Source organism: Hipposideros armiger, unplaced genomic scaffold, assembly GCF_001890085.2.
Source record: "Hipposideros armiger isolate ML-2016 unplaced genomic scaffold, ASM189008v1 scaffold_111, whole genome shotgun sequence".
Taxonomy (NCBI): domain Eukaryota; kingdom Metazoa; phylum Chordata; class Mammalia; order Chiroptera; family Hipposideridae; genus Hipposideros; species Hipposideros armiger.
Genome location: NW_017731461.1, coordinates 3,526,666 through 3,542,489, shown reverse-complemented (window position 1 = coordinate 3,542,489; position 15,824 = coordinate 3,526,666). Strand labels below are relative to the sequence as shown.

At 40.2% G+C, this 15,824-nt stretch overlaps 1 protein-coding gene across 11 annotated transcripts in view; it reads right to left on the bottom strand.

Annotated features, from left to right (window-relative positions):
* CADM1 (cell adhesion molecule 1) overlaps positions 1-15,824 on the bottom strand; it is a 334,280-nt gene that overhangs the window by 31,441 nt on the left and 287,015 nt on the right. For 6 of the 11 annotated variants that reach the window (XM_019647431.1, XM_019647433.1, XM_019647435.1 and 3 more), the window contains 2 exons: positions 12,545-12,717; positions 7,925-8,005 (listed from right to left, as the gene is read on the bottom strand). In XM_019647431.1, the coding sequence (XP_019502976.1) occupies positions 7,925-8,005; positions 12,545-12,717 (254 nt within the window). The remainder of the gene's footprint in view (positions 1-7,924; positions 8,006-12,544; positions 12,718-15,824) is intronic. The other 5 variants (XM_019647440.1, XM_019647434.1, XM_019647439.1 and 2 more) reach the window with 1 other exon arrangement.

Here is a 15,824-nt window from a genome sequence, read left to right as displayed (position 1 = left end):
AACGAATCACCATTGAGCTAGGCCTATTAGAAAAATAGGTCACAGAAAGTTGAGCTGGACTTACGGTGGTGTGGGGTTCGAGATTAAAAAGGCTTCACTGAGCTATTATCTCTATTTTAATTTTAATTACAATGAGGGCAAATTTATTGTGCATTTATTTTATATGGTCAACACAAAATGATCTCATGTTCTTGAAAACCCAGTAAAGTGAGTACATTCTTAATAATCACTCTCTAGCTGGTTTATGAGTATAATCAAACAAGGTGTACAAGAGCGGGCCCCACGCTGCTATTTGAAAGATGCACATTTCACTAAATATTGACTTTTCTTCTTAGTCTCCCAGCCATACAAACAGTTTATGGGATCCTGTCTTGAATAAATTAAACATCATCTATATTTCATGTTGCAGTATATGGTATTTACAAAATGAAAAGGCCCTGACAATGTGTGAGGTTAGAGACACTAGCCATTTAATTAAGTATCAAAAAAGAAAGAAAAAAAAAGAACAAATGGCTGCCTGAGAGGCAGCTGGGCACTATTTAGTTGAAACAGTCATGTGTAAGCTCCACTGTGGCACATTCTAATCCTTTCATATGGATTCTCTCCAACTTAGAATTGTTCATTGAGTGTGACAGACTGGGGGTTTAAAACTAATCCATAAATTAGTCCATGGTCTCAAACACAATGGGTGCCATAAATGAAAATGAAAATCCTAGAACAAAATTAAATTCACAACCTTAAATACTTTTTCTTCTCCAATTGCTCTGTGGTCCTCCTGCCTTACAATGTGCAGATTTCACTGCAAGGCTGCATTCTGAGGTGTGTGTGAGTAGGGTGTACATTAAAACATGCACAGTGTAATAACCCAGAGAACCCAATCTGCTCGAAAGCAGAGCTTAATTGCAAAGAATTTAAATTCTCCCATTTTGATTGTCATAAGCTTAAATGAAAGCATACTAAGCAGTCCAGACATATTTTAATACACTTTCCCCCAGTTTATTTTCTTAACTAAAGTCAATAAGGAGCCGATGGGTTTTCTTAATTGAATTCCCCTTCAGTTTGTGTTATGGAGCTGCTTTAAATCTAGACGCTAGGGCCGGCAAGGAATTCCCCTGGCAATTTTATTTTCACAGTTGTGCTATGCTGGCCAATGTACATTAAATATAGTTTTTCCCCCTTTTATTTATTTATTTGTTTTGACTTATTTGAAATCTATGGAAAGCAAAAATATGTGCTGGAAAATTAAACTTTGAAATTTATTTTCTACAGGTTTCCAGGTTAATTTTCTTTCCATCTATGTTATGCTTTAATTAAACTCCCATTTCTCAGGGATGGGAGAAGTGGATAGGAACAGAACTCAAGCTCAAAGGGCCCAAACAGGAGAGCTATAATAAAGCTCTCTTACTTCTTAATGTCATCTCCCCTTTGAGTGAAGAGATTGTGTGTCACAGAACAGCAGAAGCAGGTGGGGGGTGGGGTTGCTTTCTTTTTTTTGGGGGGTGGGGGGGGGGGGGCGTTAAGCAATTTCAAGTTTTGTTAAAAGCATCTTCAGACTTGTTCACTAGTGCTGCTGTGCCCGAGACCTTTTCATTTGAAAACCAGATGTTCTGAAAATAATAGATAGGAATCTGTACAGTGGTTTCATTTAACAAGGAAAACAATTCCTGTATCATGCTGTGTGTGAATGCTGGTGGGAGGAGGGACAGGAAGGGCAAGGCACAGGGAGGGGAGGAAAAGAAGAGGGTGTTGCAAGGAGGGTGATGGTGGGGAGAGGGAAGTGGCAGCGGAAACTAACACTCATCTCTTGTTAGGCAGTGGAGGGCCGGGCCCTCCAGCCAAGTCCTTTATTACCCACTACAAAGATAGCTCCCACTATCACTTTCTATTCCTGAGAAACCAGTGTCTATGATATTACTTTTTGCAAAGTTGATAAATCTTTTGCATGGAAACATGTCAAGTCTTTAACTCTTGGATTGTTTTAAAACAAGAAACATAAAAGTACGGAAATTATGATAGAAGCATTAGAAAAAAAATATCACTTTCCATCTCTCATTCATTTTTTTTTTTAAATGCAGAATCAGGTGACCTTCACCACTGTAGCATTCTGATTTCTTCCATTCACTCATAAATCAATATGGGTTAAAACTGGTTGGCTAAATGCTATTTGTAATAGGTTCATAATCATCAGTATAATAAAAATGTACACACTTAAGACAGTATGAGGAAAGGGGCAAAATTTGAAAAGGTGGCTCATTACATAAAAGGCCACTCAAGAGTATTTACCAGCGTCCTAATAATATTCCTGTCACCAGGCATACTGGCATATCAGTAACACTCAATAAGTAGTCAATAAATGATGAATGAAAAACAATCTTAATGGAGTAGATGCCAACTCTAGAGAAAAGGCAATTTAGTAAACATTCCAGGATGAAAGAAGTGTATTTCCTAGCAACAATGGCTTAATATCTGCCCAGGATATAAACACACACACATTGAAGATAGATGCTTGAAGTAAAGTTAGGCTTTAATACTTAATTTCCAAAGTGCCATCCTTTCTTGGTTTTTTTTCTCCCCCCCTTGCCAGTCTTGCTCTTTTCTCTCTGATTTCTCACTTCCCAAAGTCATTATTAGAAGGTTTTTTTCTTTGCCAGTAGAGGACAACCACCAAGGTCCCCAGAAACTCCAAGTCTGGTTCCCTTTAAAGCAGGGTTTCTCAATCTCAGCATTTGGGGCCAGATAATTCTTTGTTGTGGTGTCTGTCTTGTGCATCATTATAGACTATTTAGCAGCATCCCTGGCTTCTATTCATTAGGTGTTAATAGTACCCTTAGTAGTACCCCCAGTTCAGAAAACCAAAAATGTCTCCAGACATTGCCAAACGTCCCTGAGGGTTGGGAGGCACCAGTGGGAGTGGTTTGATATTATAAAATTGCCCTTGATTGATTTTTTTAATTCACATTTTATCCATTTTTTGATGGCACAGACCCAATTCTACCTCTCCTTTGATAGTCTCCTCAGTCTTCTGCCTGTGCCACAGAATGAGCTCTAACTGCACAGTATCTCCTGCTACCGAGTTCCAATGTGTGTGTGTGTGTGTGTGTGTGTGTGTGTGTGTGTTCTTCCCTTGACCATATTTTAAGGGGTTAAAGGGATTTTCTGGCTCCACAGGTACCAGCATAGTGTTATACACATTATGAGTGCTTAAAATTTGTTGAATGCTATCCCTTGCACCACGCAAGTATCAACAGCACACACACAACAGGACTCAGTAGCCAAGACCCTGGAGAGCCGGTGGCTGTGTGTGGAGGAAAGCTTTCTACTGGGATTAGATGGTCACGTTAGAGAGGCAGGCTTAAACTCAGGGGCACTTATTTTCTTTGTATTTAAGAAACTGAAAATATGTGCTGTGGTGTTGCGTTTCCCCAATTTGACATATTCTACAAATATTACTGAAGGTAAGGGCTGTACTCACCTTCTTTATTTATGTGATCTGACCCACATTACACACACACAAAAGCTTATGATATTAGACTATGAAAGCCAAAATAATAATGTGAGCCTGAGCGGGGGGACTCGCTTTCTCCAAGGTATATTGGGGTTTTGAGTCCTTAGAGGACAATAAGAAAAACCTTGCCATTTTCTTTTCCATGAAACACAAAATATTTAATTGAATATATACTTTAAAAAAAGAGAAAAACTCATTTAGAAATGACCTACTTCATTCTTATGAAAGGATAAATGTGTTTCTCAATTTGGCCCTATAGCTATTCATTTCTTATTCTAAGGTGATTTTAATTTTTTAATTTATGACAGTCAGATGTATAGCGTGACCTACAGGTTGAACTCCTCCTGGCCTGAATTTTATATTTAAGCTGCTCAGGGTGTTTAGAGCAGGTGCAAAGTGCTTCCTGGGTATTCCTCAGCAAGCATCTAACTCAGGAAGCAACCAGACAGAAACAATACAATATCCACATTAACTAGGGAGGGAAACAAAATCTTTTCCTAAGATGATTGAAGGAAAAGCTTGATCAAACTGGCAGACAGGGGAGAAAGCTAGCACCAAACACAGAAACAGGTAATTCTATGTATACCTAATACACAGAGTCAACAAACTTCAAAGAAAGTTCAAAATTATGCAAAATAAACATCCTCACCCCACTATGGTACTAGGTTTTTCTTGGATTCTGGTTTCTGAGAGGAGTATGCATGAAGGGTCTCACCCGGGTAGTGGCTGGCTATCCCTGTATTTTAATGGGAGACGCCAGGGACAATTTAAATTATGCAGTTTGCTCTTCCATGTTACAGCATATATTTTCATGAATGAAACTGCGTGGACAACTTGACAAGATTTAAAAAAATAAAATAAAATAAAGAGGGCCTGCTAATAGCAATAGTTGACACAGAACTAACTATATGGTCAGAAACATCAATGTACATGAAAGAGAACAGAGACACCAAAGACTTTTATGGCAAATCACACTGAGGCTCTGCGTGGCTCTCATCCCAATTCTATCCCTCCTGTGTTTTTATTTATTTATTTATTTTAATTTGGAAAGAGATTCTAATGACATTAATGGCCTATATGGTTGTAATGACACAACAATATTGATGTGGCAAATTGACACCAAATATTCCTTTCAGCTCTAGAGCCTGCAAATGTTCTTCTATAGGTGAAGCTATGGAAGAAGCTACCCTCCACATACGGGAGACCTGCTCCACGCGGGATGGAAACGAGGCAGAGATGCCTTTCTCCTCTCATCCATCGAGTCTGTGATTCTGGGTGGGCAACCCCCAGTCAGACTGGACTTACACTTCCTCTCTTTCAAAGGTCTCCGGGATGAAGTTGTAACCTGCTTTGAGGCAGCTGGGTGACTGGGAACTCAATGACAGTCTGCCTTCCTAACAAGGGGAACAATTTGATTATCCTGGTTACAGAAGATAAAAGATAACAATGGAACACCTCCTCTCAAAGAGATCAGAAATCAACTATGACCTTTTGAGTTTAAAAATATTTTTCTATTGCATTTGTACATTTTCTTGTAATGAAACTCTGACCTGGGGAATGGGTTTCAGTTATTGCATTTGACTGGGAGAAAAGAAATAGATGACTATGGACTGCTGCTGCTGCTGCTTCTTTTTTTTAAGCTTAGGCTTTATGTTACTGTCATTGGATTTAGCTGTTGAAGCTTTTAAGGCTAATAGTGGCTGCAATATACCAAACAGTGCAAGAGAGAGGAGTGGAAATTAATTTAGCTATCCATTTTTCAAGATTCAGTCTGGAAGATTTTTTAGGAACCAATCTAAATCTAGGGGATAGCCTGGACCTTTAAAATGGGACACAGACTTATTCAGCTCCATAACCTTTAATCTGTTTGAAGAAAGGAGCAAATGTTAAATTCCACAAGTGTACTTTCTGGGCAAGATAAATATATATAAGACCGCTTGTTAAGACACAGTAAGCCTATAAGATCACATCCATTAAGGCAACGGATTCTACAATGTTGTTTTAGTGGCAATTTTAGTTTAACTACTCTTGGGTGTGCCAGTGAGAATCTGGGAATTCATTACCACAAATGCATTTTGTGTGTAGAGAGGGTTCAACTGCTAACATTGGGAAGCTAAAGTGCATCTATGAGATCATCTTACATTACCTTGAACTGAGAGGCCAGGAGCAGAGAGAGAGAAGCCAGGATGAGGCCCTATTAAAGGAACCTTTGATGTGGACAGAAATATAGCATTGTTTGTTTTCAGAGTTTCCTCGTAAGCAGACTCTGCACTAGGAACTGTGACAGCAGAGAGCTGTCCAAGGACGTAAGATTAGCTGTGGTCTGGAGTGAAGGATTACAAGCTGGGAACTGAAGCACCTCCACCCAGCTGCTGAGATTGATGGCGAGGGGGGGCCCGAGTTCGGGAGTGTTAAGAAAGGTCTTTTAAAGAAAGAAAAAAAAAAAAGGCTAAGATAGTGAGAGGCCAGCCATAAATGAAAAGTGGTTTTGCATATTAAAGAGAAATGTGGTGTCCATAAAGAGTGAGTGAGGACTCGACTGCCTTAACTTGTAAAGTCGGCAAGCTCTATGGGGAACCTTCCGCAATGAGAGGTGATAAAGGCTGGCTCATATCCGGGCAACTTCTACAAAGACCAAGCAGGGTGTTCTTAAAGGGTTCACACAGGCAGGGCAGTGCAGAATGGGGTGATGTAATGTACCCTGACATCCCAGGGCAGCTCACAGGAAGCGCAAGAAAACCTGGCAACGAGAGCTCAAGCCTAATTTGGTGTACAACCTGGATACGGGGTAAGAAGTCATAAAGGGTAAATAATCTCGTTTGTAGGACGGAAGGTTGATAGCCTGGTAGCCCTGCCCATCAGAGTTAGGAAGGGGCATCTTCCAGAAAGTCGGAGGAATCTATTCACTACACTGACAAAGTGAGTTTAATTAAGAAGCAGAGGAACGAACAAAAGGTAAAGCAGAAATATGCACAGATAAGAATTTAGGAAGCAGCCTCCATGGAGCTGAGTTTAGAGTAAGACACAAAAACCAATTGATGGATTTTCAGAAGATTTTACATTAAGGCACTGATGTTTTTATAAACAACGTTCAGAGAAATCCTCACTGGTGGCTTATTTAAAGTTCTCCTTGTTCCACTGAATGGCTGGAAAGGTGAAGAAAATGGAGATTAGACAGATTAGATAATCTATTGTTATATTTCATAAACTGATGAGGCCTCCTCTTTTACTGAATACTTTGAATTGTCATCCTATCTATCCCACTGACTCCTGTGAAAATTGAAAATGTTCAGAAAGTCAGCGTAAATGATGGTTGCCATATCTAGGGTGGTAAAAAGGATTTACACATGAAGAATGATAAGTAAAATATTCAGTGTTTTTAAGGAAGTCCAGTGATAGAACTGGACCCCAGAGCACATGGCTCAGAGAGATCTTGCAGTCTCATCAAATAACAGAATGAAGCAGAAAAGTTCTTTTTTAAAGAGTTGTTTTCTTTTTGTCATAGAACAATTACTTTCCGTTTCTGTGGTAGGTGCCGATAAACAGTAGGTGGGGAACGCCTTACCTAAGGAAATCCTGCATGTCTAAGCTAACATAGTGCGGCCATAACCCTTCCTACCTTGGTAGGCAGAGGACACTCCAAAGCTCCCAGACAAGGAATACGAGAGCCACTGGAGCCCAGGAAGGGGATGGATGATATACCTCCTCTCTCAGTGACAGTCAGAATAAGAGACAGTGAATTTCATTTTGAATAAGAGTTTCTGACAGTCCAAAGAGATAAAGCCACAGAGTTACAACCGCTGAGGCTGCGTCTCCACCCCTCCAACATTTAACTGAGGGCAGCGAGGGATACATGGGTGCCCAGCACAGAAAAGACAGTGATGCCCTCTGATCTCTTGTGACCCAGGCAACACAAACAGGCAGTACCACCATCAGCAGGTACTCGCTGGGGCAGGAAGGATGACAAAGTATTTAGGAACATGGCCCACATGGGCGTGGTAAAGGGTGTGTACTTTCCTTCACATGGATGAAGATGAAATTAAGACAAGGAGAAGATCCAGAGGCAGAATACTTACCATTTCGTCAACCATGGCTAAGCATAAGCTATCAGCATGTCCTCTAAGAGTCAGGCTGCCATTTTCCCTAGCGTTTTGCTTTGAATTGTGATGCTTATAAAAGAATTCTCTTATAGGTAATCTGCAAAATATTGGATCTACTGTTAAATGCTTGGATGTTAAAGACTTTCTGAGGTCCTTAAGATTCAACCTAAGAACACAGTATCTAGTGTTTTTGAAGTTCCAAAATAAAGGAACAATTAAATCCCAAGGATTTAAAGGGAACTATTAGGTTTCTTTTTTATACATACCAGAAAGACAATATACATTCAGGACATTTTCAATGGTAATGAAGGTACCATACCTGTGATGATGGTAAGGATGGTGGTGGTGGTGGTGGTGGTGGTGGTGGTTGTTGTGGGAGGAGGGATAGTTGTGGGGGGATCTGGATAAAAAAAAAAAAAGGAAAATCAAACCCACAATGCTGAACACAACAATGATCAGTAATGACAAAACAAAAGCATGAGGACATTGAGATGTTTGTTTGATGATTTCCCTCTTTAAAACCAAAAGTTTTCTCCCAAAGATTTATGTATTCTAATTATATCCCAAAGCCTTAGTTGGAAGAGCTAAGCTTAGAAAGAAGAAAAGAATTTTGTGTTAATGAAGTGAACGAGGGATGAGATGGGAAGTAGAGAAGGGGAGGAAATAAGAACACACGACACCCTTCACTCCAAGCCAGTTTCAAAGGTGAGGTTGAACCAACTCAGCACCCAAGAGGGCATGATGGTTGCCATTTCATTTTATTCTTTTACTGATGGGAGGAAGGAAGAGATGGCTCCACTCTTTCTAAAGGGCTCCTATCTGCCAAGGATGAGTGTGCTCCTGCTCCTTGCTTTCTTTGACTGTTAACTTCATTAATCTTCATCAGTACATCCCAGCGGGAAGTAAAACTACTTCTACACCCTGTATACTTCTAAACAAAGAAGAGAGAATGTCATCATTAAATATCAAGTTCCAGGCAGAGAACTATACTGAGATTTTATTTTTTCAAAGTTGATAAAATTTTACAACTTATCAATATTAATAACTTAGTTGCCTTTGCATGTTAAAAGCTTGACCTAAGTGGACAACAATGATAAAACTGAAAGAATGTTTTCCATCTTGTAAACAAGAAAACTAAATATACATGAGGCTTGACCCTCAAAGCCAGGAATTTCCAAAGGGAATCCTTTGTCAGATGCTTGATAACAGTATATTCTTCTATCATCTCAAAAATTATTTGGGGGGAAAAGGGAAGGGCAAATATGAAAGAGAAAAAAAAAAAAGATTCTAAGCCCAAATGATCAAACTGAATGTGTTAAATTGTCAGCAAGACTTTGAACTAAGCGATCATTCTGCTATAATAGAGCATAAGACGATTTGAAGGCTTTTGATTTTAAATTTTATCTAAAGGACGTCAATTTTTTCTCCCTGACACATCTGGTGTCCTTTTATCTCCAAGTGAGCTCTCAGATTGTCTAATTAATATATCAAAACTTTAATTATATACTGCACCTTTACTGAGTTTGGTACCACTTCTGAAAGTTTATGAAAACATTATCTTGGTTCTTGCTTGTAAGGTCGGCTTAAAATGACTCCTACTACTGATCAATAATCCGAGGTTTTAATGTTCCTCACAGACTTCTTCTCTCACACATACAGAAAAGCACAAATTTGATGGTGGAGAATCAACAGCAAATTGTTCACAAACAGACAGACAGACAAACAAACAAATACCTCATTCTCCTCCAAGAAGTAGGAATCATCAAATTGGTAATTTTAAACTACCTTTTAAGAAGAACACGTTGTTATGTTCAGTCTTGCTCCTTGGGCACTGTCTTAGGGAGGCCATGGTGGGAAAGCATTTTGTGACCTGCAGATTCTTGGGCTGCACCTGCACCCTGCTGCAGGTACAGGTGCAGGTATAGGTGAGCGAGGCACGCTGGCCCCTGAGCCAAGCACTGAAGACTTTCTGCTCCCTACAGTACCTAACTCAACTGTACCCAGAGAGTTGCCGCTGCCCAGCGTGAGGACAGCTACTGTGGTTCTTCTGTTTTGGTTCAATTACAATATTTATCACTGAAAAGGAAGGTCTGTACCTGGGAGACTTCCCCTGACACACTAGGACATTACTTCTGTGCCTGTCTGTAAAAGTACTGGCACAAAACGTGATGTCCACAATATAACCAGCGAGGACCCTAAGGTGATTTGAAAATATGATTATGAACAAAGACTGGACCACCCTAGTAAGGCACAGACTTCCGAAAACAAGCCGCCAGTTCCTTTGTTTTTGTGAAACATCATACATTTCCAATTATTTTCATCGCTACTGGAGTAACTGTTGTCCTTCACGTCTGGCTCAAGTGATCTACATGAGTTAGATTCCATTAACAGGTAAAACCTCAATGCTTAGATCATTTCTAGCAATAAGAGCAATATGACGCCACTAATTAAAAGAATACAGTGTTGGAGCTAAGGAGCTGGGTTTGACACGTAGAAGCTAAAAGAATAAAACGAACTGGGGCTCAGGCACTAACCAGCTAGATTCTCCGAGTATAGAAGTTACTTCTAGAAAATTAAACATTATGAAGGCATGCTAACTCCTAGTTCATAAAGTACTTTGAAAGTTTCTGTAGCAGTGCAGTAAATCAGCTCTGAAAAGAAAATTTATTCACCATCTACTCAAATTGCTAGAAAATTTTATTAATAGGCTAGCAACACCTCGGGTTAGTGTTCTAACCTGCCATGCTAAGCATTGCTAGGAGTACATATCATGGGAGGGAAGTAACATACTGTAGATCCAGCAAATCTCTAGTCAAGGATAAGAGCACCATTTCGGGTTGGGGAGATGTGTGAATAGGTGTGGAGGGAGTTGGAACAGGTGGGTCTCTATGTTTCTTGGCTTTCAAATAATGCACTCTGGCCCAGTGAGTTAATTCCAAAAAAGCAGTCTTGTACTGGAGGGCATTTTTCTCTTGGAAAGCAATGAAAGCAAAAAGAACTACAAAGAAAGACATAAACTTCACCGTGGACTTGAGTCAAAAGTATCATGGCTCTGATTCAATAATCTTGTGAACTTGGGTAAATTATGTGACCTTTCTAAGCTTCATTTTATCATCTGTACAATGGGATGATGACAATACTTACCTCATGATGTTATTGTGGAGATCAGAGGTGATCATGCATGTACAACAGTCATCTTAGGGCGTGGATCGAAGTGAGTACTCAATAAACACTAACCATAAGCTAGTATCCAAAATTATTCCAAGATAGCTGCCCGTCAAATCCACAAAATGTTTCTCGTCTCGAGATGTAGGAACAGTAGGTACAATAAATCAACATTGTTTTTCTAGATACTTTATAGTCTTCTGAATCAAGAAAGCATATAATGGACTGGTGGAAATTTGTCACTGCTTTTTAAAATCTGCAGTTTCTGAAACGAGCTGGATGAATGTCTGTAAACCTGGGTAATAGCAATGTAGGGACTCATGTGAGGTTCAACCTGATGCACAGAAAGCAGAAAGGAGGGATTTACCTTCCACTCCCCTCTATCAGCAGATTGGAAACAGTCTGACAAACAGAGGAAGCTCTGTGGATTGTCAACAAAACATGGGGCGTGCGGCATTCGCAGCACCTACACGGAAAAGCCATTCTCTTTACTCTCATCTCCTTACCTACTGGGGACAATTAATGCCATGATGTGTAAATCACAGACAGCATGGGTAGTGTGAAAAGAAAACATACCTCAGAAGTCTACAAATAAGGTGATTAGATGTGATCCTTTAATTTTGCAACATGCTAAGGAAAAAAAAATCCACATACAGGCTATGGATTATATTTTAATATCCAGATAGATATGGTGTAAAGTATGCTTCTGTTTCATCAAAATGCTTCTATTCCCATTTTCTTCCTAAGGAGAGTGGCCAGGTCCTAGGACGTTATGGTGTAAATATCCCATGTGTATGTTTATGTGTGTATATATGTGTATCACATGCACTTATACTGGGAGTATTTGCACTGCTAACATGAAGAAGGAAATGCACTCACATATTCATATATTTAGAAGATGCTGAAATTTTCATGCCTATGGTTACTCATTCTGTGTCATGTCAGTTCATGACTATTTTCCCTGGTACAAAACTGACCAAGGGACTTCAGCTGAACAGAAGAGACTCAATTTGTCATCATAAGACTAGAGAGGCAGTACACTCCTCAACTAAATAGAGAGTATTCACCACGCACAAAATTGACAATAAAATATAAATGGGAAATAAGATTAAAATGCCTGACACACAGTAGATGCTTAGTAAATATCTGTTGCCTAGAGAATGAAATTCATAATAATATGCTTTAACAATTCTGTAAAAAGATATTAAGAAAACAGACAAATAAGAAAAAAAAAACATTTGTGTCTAAAGCAGTAGCTATAGATCACTAATGTAATTACCAAGGACCTTATATTTTTGTCGAAGTATTTACTGGCTTGCAACATCTTCTGTAATGTAATTGCTTCATGCTGAAAATAGGATAGTTCTGCTCATCAAAGCAGGAGAAAGCAGGCTCGTCCAGGTATCACAGGAAAATACCACTGGGAATAAACTTTCTGAGCTGAAAAGCCATTAATTGGTAAGGCTGAATTTTGCAGTCATTATTTCTGACATAATCTCCATAGCTTGTGCCTGAGGACACAGCGTCCCTGCTCAGCGTGACCAGAGACTGTGATCTAATGGGAAACCCCTATGATTAGAGGGACAGAGGAAAAGCCACTGCCCTCCTCCTAGTGGAGACACTGGGGCCCACCTCAGGCCAGGCTTCTTTCAGTTCTTGAAGAAAACAAACGGGATTTTGGTTTTCAACTTGACCAAAAGCGTTGGGAGTGAATTATAAGCAGCAATTACATGTAAATGAGTCTAACAGAAGAGTGTTTTATCTTCTCACGTACCGTATACATACAGCATATAATCCGAATGAGCTTTCCCCACTATGTTTGAAGCTTCACAGCGGTATGTACCATTATCTGTTTTGTTCAGGTTATTGATGAACAGGTTGGGCCCAGACAGTACGGCGTGTTGAGGCATTTCATCATCGACTCTCACCCAAGTTACCATCACAGGCCTGCAGAGGAGAAAGGAGAAAGACAGGTTACATTATCATTTCCCGCTAAGATGTCTGCATCAAACTTCTCACCCACGCAGTAAATGAATCACATGCAGGGTCTCACAATTAAAGAGGACCGACTGGAGATATTTTACGATCACAGAATTACAACTGTGAAGTCTCCAAAAACCTGTTTGGAATATAATTTTTTTAAAAACATTATCAGGTATTGAAAAACTTTCAACCGGCCATAAGCAGGAGTCTCATTATTTCCAGCTCATCTTCAACAGATCAGCAAATAAACCAATGTGCCCTATTTTTATGCCTTGCTGTGTGGTTTCACACCAATTCAGGCAGGACGGGAGCTCACCCATGGTTAATCATCTCATTAATTAAGGGGTAAAAACCAACTTCTTGGCTAGTGATACATGCATTCATCTGATGGTTACTAACATATCAAGATACTTGCTTAGGAGACACTTGTGGTATTTAAATGGATTCTGGGTTTCACAAAAAGGAATGCACTTTTACATCTGAATTGCGCTTTCTTTTGGCTTCTGAGGTTTGAAAAAACACCTCTTCTCATTCTGGAAGCATGCAATCACTTCTGCCCTTAACCCCTACTCATAACCTGCCCTGCTCCAACCCCAGACGCCACGGCACCCTGTGCTGCCCCTGTCCACCTCACCTACGTGTTCCTTGGCAAAACGCTCTCCTTGGCGACCTCTCCAGGGCCCAAACATCATCACCCTCCTCCCCGCCGTGCGCACCTGCAAGCCCGCAGCTTGAGGGAACTCTCCCTGGTCAGTCACTGCGGAGCGTGTCTCCACATGGACTCCACAGGTCCCACGGCACTTGCTCATCAGAGACAAGTTTGTTTTAGTGATTTAAAACTACAGTTTCTGTATCTAAACTTGTAAAAAATACAAGTTTCCTGTATCCACCAGGAAAAAGCGAATTTCACCAGATGCTCCAGAGCCAGAATTGCACACACACAAAACATCTTTCAAATGCACTGACTTTAAAACGTCTATTTTTCAAGGTGGTTTCCTCAACCGCCTATGAAACTGAGGCCACATCTAGCATGGTGCCTGAAAACTTTCACTTGAAAGCAGCGGGTCTCAACCTTCCTAATGCCGCGGCCCCTTAATACAGTTCCTCATGTTGTGGTGACCCCCAACCATAAAATTATTTTCGTTGCTACTCTATAACTGTAATTTTGCTACTGTTATGTTTTCTGATGGTCTTAGGCGACCCCTGTGAAAGGGTCGTTCAACCCCCACAGGGGTCGCGACCCACAGGTTGAGAACCGCTGCTTTAAAGGAAGGGCAACACAGATTCCAGAGCAGAGGTAACCTCCTTTCAGTTCCCATCGCTACCTCTAGGAGCAGAGGCGTGACACAAGACCCATGCGTAATGATGAACGGATCCTCAAGTTAGCCCTGTCAAGTAGCATTCCAATTTTCAAATGGGATGTGAAGTTACAATTTTTCTTTAATTACACGTGGGTTTGTCATCACAACCCAGTAAATTATTTAAAAATTAGGACTGCATATGTCCTCCTTGCAGGCAATGGCAAATGGGTCTGCCTGGCAATCAGACCTAATGTCCTGCTGTTTGACAGCTGAAACAATCAGTGGGGGCAAGTGCTGAGAATATTCACAACATTTAATGGCAAGTTAAATTACCATTTTTATTGTATGCAATTTCTGGAGAAAATAAATAGGTAATGTGCTAGAAAGGATAGCAACGGGGTCATGTGTGCTTGCTTATACAACCATACACCCATTCCTATTTGAGAGGAACAAACAAATATCTTCTCTGGCATAAATGTTCCGAAGGAAGCATGTAATTTACTGTCCCCGTGGCACATTCAATTGAACACAGTACCTTCTTCAGGAGAAAAAAAATAGAGAAACAAAATATAGGTTAGTAAGCCATATACTACAAGTGTGGTTAATGTAGGTACTGCAAGTGGCAAGAGACCCGTGCGATTTTTTTTTTTTTTTTTTTGTCCATGGGATTGTTTTGGAGGTAAGGTAGGCTGCTAACTAGGGCATAATTCAAAGAGTTAAAAAAAAAAAAAAAGAGCCGAGTCTTCTGCAGTGTTCAAAGAGAAAAAGGCCACTCTGCCGAAGCTTGAAGCATTGAAAAGCTACTAACTTTGGAACACCAGAGGAAAAGCAAAACAGATCAAGACCATCTCCCACTCCCTAGAGGTCATCTTTAAAAGGCCAAAGGTTAGCACACAAAGAAGCAGATGCTAGTCCATGGAGAAGTAAACAAAACAGGAACGGCTGAAGTGAGAAGAAAGCCCACAGCAGCCAGGCTCCCTTTGGCTATTGTCATAGACCATTCCTTAGATACCATGGGAAGAATTCTCTCTGAAGCTTTTGGGGTAGCTTTGTTAAGATGCTCTGAGTTCCTTATATGAAAACTGTGATCATCATGCTGGTTAGCAAAACTCTGAGTGGGGGAAAAAAAAAAAATCATACCACAGGGACAGCAGAGGGAGCTCAATGCTGTTTTTTTGTTGGGGACTAACATCTAGAACTTCGAGTGCTAATCCCAACATTGGCCTGTTGTACTATTTTATGATTCCATGGATTGTTTTTTCCCCAAAGAAAGTTAAAACCAATCTTCCCTTTGTTAAAAAGATGAACGATCCCCTCCTCCTCAAACTAAGCTGAATGATACCTAAAGTGGTACCACCACATGGCTTGTTTGCTATATCAATGATGACATATGTAGTTTCTCTAAGTCACTTTTATTCATTTAGCAGAGGAAAGTAAAGTAGCTCCTTTATACTTTTCAATAAGAGTGTTCATCAGTTTCTCTTATACATATATACGTTCCTTGAGAAAAGTTCCTGAACCATTTCTCACTAACTTGCTAGGAGCCACTTTCTTTGAGGGGAGGAGAAGCCAAATTAAAGGGAGGGCAAATTCATCTGCCTCCAGCAGGCACTAAACACAGCAGCTTAATTTATGTCTAAAAACCGTCCTTCCAGAAGCTTAGACGTTAACACCGAAAGTAGCAGCTATATCATTATATTGTGGCCACACTAAAAATTTATTAGTATTTGTGTGTGTGTATGTGTGTGTGTGTGTGTGTGTGTGTGTGTG